This window comes from Mytilus edulis, unplaced genomic scaffold, assembly GCF_963676685.1.
Source record: "Mytilus edulis unplaced genomic scaffold, xbMytEdul2.2 SCAFFOLD_1188, whole genome shotgun sequence".
NCBI lineage: Eukaryota > Metazoa > Mollusca > Bivalvia > Mytilida > Mytilidae > Mytilus > Mytilus edulis.
Window position 1 is genome coordinate 7,026 of NW_027268170.1, and position 6,684 is coordinate 13,709.

Sequence of the window (6,684 nt, forward strand, 5' to 3'; positions counted from 1 at the left end):
AATTCACCAAATATCATGTTTGATAACTACATGGACTGATTTTTTCAAAACATCATAAGATGATTCGGCTGTTATTGTATTTGTTTCTAACTTTAGATTGATATAACATAGGATACTTAACGTTCAGTAGCAAATATGTCATGCATGTTCAAGAATATCTCACGTGATACATAGTAATAATGTTGTAATTCCACTTTACGATTTTAAAAAAGAGCATACATGTATTTCAAGTTGTATTTGTGTGAACGAAATAAGACAGTGTATATAATGTAATGTTGGAGGTCATGTGTACGATTCCTTGCCTGATACATTTGAGTCTCTAAGAGAATATTTGGCTCATGACCCATAAATGACTTAATTCTAAATATTTGAATTTAATATTGAAAGTTATTATCAAATCAAGAATAGCAGTAATAGGTACATATTCAGTTTGAAGTTCACCTGGATGAAAGACCAAATAAGCTTTTCTCGTCACTTGGCGTCCGTCATCCATCGTTGCCCGATAACTTTAATTTGCAAAAATCTTATGCTCTGAAACTACTTGGCTAAATTTGACCAATGTGGCCACAATCTTACTTCGTATATCGATGTATATCTTGTTTCAAAATGTGTCCGATGAACGCGCCAATAAACCAAGATGGCTAAACATATCTAACATAGGGATAAAATGCAACTTTTGTCGCAATCTTGAAAACTCTTTTTTTTTTGGACATCTGCTTGACCACAATTTTTTTGTTCATCAAATTGGGGATCAGTTTTTATGATGAAAAAACATACCCACCCCCTTTTTTTGCCACTCCTTGAGGTTCCCTCAGTTGGTTGGCGATGTATACTGTCGATACAAACTTTGTGGAGTTTATATGTATAAACTAAAGATTTTTTTTTATTTCCTAATCTAGAGTTTTCCATTTAGCTAATAAGTTAATATGTGGAACGTTCAATAATGTGTATAGACACTTATTATAATATTACAATAAGAGAAACTCCTTGTACTAATGTGTTATGTGACACGATGCATAATGCCATTCCGATGCATATGAATGCATTCTAAATTTCCTTGTACAATCGATAGCTTACAAAGTTTGACAGAAACGTTACTTATACATGTTATACATTCTTCTTTTCACTCATATAAACTAGTTTTTTTCAAACCGTTAAGGGTAAAATCCCACTCAGTTCAAGATGTAGAACGTTATTAATGAATGAGATACAGGTAAATGACAATATTCAATATTTATGTTTGTATACGACGTTCCGGTCTACCTCTCCGTTACCTGAACGTTCCACATTGTAAACCTGTATAATTCCGATAGTATATAAGATGCGTATTCTCAACCTTTAAAACATCATTTATTTCTCCGTCTACTTCGCGTTACATTATAGTAAAAAGAATAAAAAATGTCTTCTGATGATTTGAAAACTGCACTTGGAGGAAAATGGAAGGTTTACAAAAGTGAAAAGTTTGAAGAATTTCTAAAAGAAATGGGTAAGTGATAATATCAATGTCAGATGGTTGGTTTTCTTGTATAGATTTTTTTGCATGTTGACATGCGTTATTTTCATAGCAAATATATAGAGTTTTCTCGTCGAAGGCCACACGTAGATAATCATTCCACATCTCCTTATTATTTTTTGAAAACAAAGTATAAATATAAAGAACAAATAAGTTGTCGGACCGAAATTGGTTCATAGTTCATCGACGAATAGAGCATTTGAGGCGCTAGCTATGGGAGGGCTTGGGTACACTCAGAATAAAAGTTATTAATATAATTAAAAAAAAATCGACCAACACATAATCAAACGAATTGCGACGGCAAGACAAACAGCTATACAAAGTACCGATTCACTTATAGACCCCCATCCCCATCCCCTTAAAAAGTACAAAACCGATGTTCCTTAAATTGAAGTTGTTGTGCTGATTTTGTGACGGAATAAAATCCTGATAATTGGCGTTTCGTTATTTTGAAAAATAAGAGCAAAACATTGATGAGCTAGTGGCTACGGGAAGTATAACATGTCAATTGTCATTCGGTGACACAAATATTCATTAACGGCTAACAAAAGCCTTACCATGTATGTGTGTCAGGTAAAGTATACGTACATGTACCATGACTGTATCGTCTAATTGATTTTATCTTATTTTTCCTATAATTCAACTTCAATTGAATTGTCAATATTCATGATCAGTCATCTTGCATCGGTATCACAACTCGTGCAAAGTTTTTAGAAAGTTATAAATTGATAAAACCTTTCACTGCTAACTACTTGTTATGGAATAGAATACTTCTGTTTGAATAATATGAATACACTTGCAGCTGCATATTTATTAGAATGGAGACCTAACTCGGAACTGCTGTTTAAATGCAGGGGTGAATTAGATCAGAGTTATTGTTTATTAAGCGAATTAGATCAGATCTATGGACAAAAATGATGTTGAAAAATATTTTGAACAAATGTTTTTAACTTTATATTTAAAAAAAAACCCAAAAAAACAAAATATTTATACTCTACCAAAAATAAATTTAAGTAACCAAGCAAATAAGCCATTTGGTACAATTTTCACTTGGCAAAAACATTATTATAATTATGTTAACTACATTCTGTTTTTTTATTCTGTGAATTAATGCTATATTTCAAGTTTTGAATATAAGTTACAATGTAGATTAATGCATTTTCAGTTTGTATGATCATTTTTCGTACTTAAACTTACATATATTGAATCCAACTGAATGTGTTAACTTTATTCATTTACAGGTATCAATCTTGTGATGAGAAAGGCTGTTGCCAATATGTCACCAACAAATACCTTTACCATCGATGGCAATAGCATAACAATTAATATAGAAGCTGGACCAAAGAAAATGGAAGAAAAATACACGTTAAATGAAGAGGTAGACAGGAAAACAGATGCAGGGGAAATGGTCAAGGTAACTATGGTCTTCGTGTAGCCATTTTTCTTTTAACCGTATGCTATAAATGAGAGCATAATATTTTATTTTTCAAATTTCCTCCTCAACGGTGGTCGTGTTGTCGCGAACTTCTCTTGATCCTTGATCGGGTCAGACTAAAGACCTGAACTTTGTATTTGCTACGTAAGTAAGTGACGTACTTTGTTTTCTGGTGGGATGATGTCGTTGGACGTTGAACACCAATCATTTAACATCTGCATCATCAACCATATACATGCATAGGTTGCAAAATTTGAAAAAAATGATGTATTCGGGATTTCTTTTCCGTTTTTCTCTCAAAAGTTTTAGATGTATGCAATTTACTGTTTATGAACTGCATATTTTAGTAAAATAAACTATTATCCGGTATATATGCATAAATCGGAAGACGAAAAAAAAATGGACAGAGAACCAAAAACTTATTGAAAACAACAAAAATAAAGTGCAGAATTCTTTTTGATTTGATTTTTGCATGTCTTGTTAAACAATAGGATTTGTGATAGATTTACATATGTTTTGATATATCTGACTTCTTCAAGGAGTTGTATAGTTTGTTGTGACTCTTTTTGATAATAATCTTATATTGTAGTCGAAAGCGACGTTTGTCGACGGTAAATTGACAATAGTAAATACTCCTACTGAGGCTACTAAGAAAGTTGTAACAGTAGTCAGAGAAAAACAAGGAGATGATCTTGTCATGGTAAGTCTTTAAAGAATATTGGTTTGTTATGGGGAGTAGGCCTGTTTAATTAATATTGGTTTGTTATGGGGAGTAGGCCTGTTTAATTAATATTGGTTTGTTATGGGCAGTAGGCCTGATTGTTGGATATTGAAGACCCATTGGTGGCCTTCGGTTGTGCTCTGCTCTTTTGTCGGATTGTTGTCTCTTTGACATATTCCCGATTTCAATTCTCAATTTCATTTTTGTGTTTTGGGCTCTAAAATACGCCTGTTTATTGGATATTTGTCAATTCTATTTGTCAAAAGCTAATTATATAGCAATATAACATTTACATGGGAGTTAGCGTTTATGTTACCATTGACAAACACTTTTTTGAATTTACTAACTATTTTTGTTAATTGATGGGGGGTGGGGGTACTGACTATCGTTTCGGTTATATCTGTGCCGACAACACTTTCGAAATCATACCCTGTTTTAACCAGTAAACATTGAAAAACGTACCCTGTTCTAGACTCGCTCAGAAAATGTATACCCTGTTCTAGACACGTTTTTTTACTTTAATTGACCAAGGATTAAGAAGAAAGTAAAACAAAAGATTTCTGATCATCTCTTTTTGGTTCTATAAACATTTAAATAAGTTATCCTGTTCTAGACAAATACTTTGTTTAAAAGAAGACACCAGCGGGGGATGAAAAGGCGAGCCTATTCTAACCAGCAGGACATAAAAAGGGACCCTGTTCTAACCAGAAGACTGATCAGGGGATGAAAAAGGGACCCTTTTGTGCGGCACACTCATACCACTAAATATATTGGAAGTACCCCCCCCACCCCCCCCCCCCCCCCCCCCGGTGTAGGGATAACCGTTAAAAATACATGCGTATAAAGGTCATCTTTTAAGAATATGTAATAAATATAATTTCATTTATACTACACTTTTATAGTTCTACATGACACATGATAATTTTAGTTTTGCCTGCGGACTTTATTTATAAGAAATGTGTGTTAAAGTTTTGACAAAAAAATACACATAAAAGTATTTTTAAATATGCCAGTTTTGTTATTTTCAGACTATGACTCGTGGAGATGTGTCGGCTAAAAGATATTTCAAGAAGGCATAAACCTGTTACTTTGAACTTTACGTAGGAATTACATAGGATAACACCTAAATCATGTGACCATCCAGATTTCGCACGTCGCTTTTAGTATTAAACCTTAGAATGTGTTCTATGAAGATTGTGTAGATTCTGTATATTCAGTGACATTGTTTACCTCTTGGTTTGTGAAATTTTAAAAATCAACAACCCAATAAATTTGTCTCTGACTTCAATTTACTATCCATTCATTTATTTTAGCAATACATTTTCTCAAATTTTCATATGAACATACAGTTTTGATATCCACTGCTGCATTGTAAGGCAAAATGTCAGCATCTAGTCAACACACTCTTATTTTCCAGTTGCAGTAAAATGGAACCCAATTCAATCCTCTTCAATGGCAGGCAAGGCCATTTTAAAGTGTACGCACGAACATCGTACAGTGGTCTGAATGCTTACCATTTCTATGTATTGTGGCAGACAGTATTATTATGTAATTATTATCTCCCGTATTTACACTCAAAATTTCATATTTCTTAATTCAATAATTCACATGATGATTATTCAGTACATCTAGGAGAGTACATACTTGTTAAATTGAATAGATATTTGTATTTTGAATTCATTAGTTAAAGATATTTATTTGTATGCTGAAGTTTAGAATTTCGGTTTATTTTAGTTGCAAGTCGTTTGGAATTGTTAAATTGAATGAACTGAAGCGTAATGTTCAGTCTAATATCAGTAAACTGTGCATATTAAAATCTGTCTCTATGGATAGTATATCTACTTCATGCATCTACGAGTAAAATTAAAATCATTGAATGCACCATTTCTGTACATTGAAAACTCATGATAAATGTTGTATTTGAAGAATAAATTACTAGTACATGCATATATATTGTTTTTACTGATTTTTTTTTCATTAACTAAGTTGTCAAGATAGCGAATTTACACTTGGCATCCATCGTCTCCGTGTAAATCAGTTAACAAACTAGATCAGACTGTGTGTGGTGTGCATTATCTAACCTGCAACGGAATTGTTCCTGCTACAGTAGCAACATCTTGCTACATGTCCCTTCCTAATTATGTTTTTTCTTCTTTTTTTCAATTTTGCCCCTTTAATAATTTTACTGCTATAACTAGGAGATTACAATTATACTGACATATCTCCAAAGGCAATCAGTAGGCTGGCACTTATCAGTAAACATATAAATAAGTAAGAGGGAAAAAATAGAAATGGAATTGTAGCAAGTCTAGCAAGTACTGTACAAACAGCTGCATATAGTTATAGATTATCGTTGAATCATCTCAACGAGATTGATTCTCTCGCTTGAGCCGGTTTTGTTTTTTTTTCTCGCTGTGATGAAAACCCATTGGTGGCATTGAGCTATTGACTGCTGATCAAGCTATTAACTCTTTGACACGTTTTCAATTTTTATTCTCAATATTATTTACCATTCCATACTGCCGTGTATATCAAATAAATTTTATTTTGATTGAACAATAAATATATTGCTCCACGTTTATATCCTCACAGTTTAAAAGGTAGAACTTTGACTGTATCTGTATCTGACTTTTGTATTTTCTTTTCAGACAATATGTCCTCATAATCCAATTGTGACTCTAATGATTCTACTAACATCCATTATCCTTTGGAGTTATTAAAAAAAGAAATACATGAAACACAATCAAATCGTCTAATGACGGACGGAGAATGATGAGATTCATGAAATAACGCTATATTTTTTTTTATAAACCCCAATAATACAATGTGGTTACAGAAAAAAATAATGTCGCACATTATAAACAATGTGGGTGTTTTCTTGATATTATCCATGGCTGATAATGTCTGATGTTTGCTGGGTAATAATGTCATGAATGATTTGTATAATGCATGGAGGAACATATGAAATTCAAAGAAAATATAACATAAACAAAAAAAAAATGAAAAGGATAGAAT

At 32.5% G+C, this 6,684-nt stretch overlaps 1 protein-coding gene across 1 annotated transcript; it reads left to right on the plus strand.

The window, feature by feature from the left end:
* Positions 1-1,207: 1,207 nt before the first annotated feature.
* On the plus strand, positions 1,208-5,620 carry LOC139506916 (fatty acid-binding protein homolog 6-like). Its single transcript, XM_071295582.1, has 4 exons — positions 1,208-1,486; positions 2,755-2,927; positions 3,538-3,648; positions 4,698-5,620. Exons 1-4 carry the CDS (start codon positions 1,399-1,401, stop codon positions 4,746-4,748), a joined length of 423 nt encoding a protein of 140 aa, XP_071151683.1. The 5' UTR covers positions 1,208-1,398; the 3' UTR covers positions 4,749-5,620.
* Positions 5,621-6,684: the final 1,064 nt, after the last annotated feature.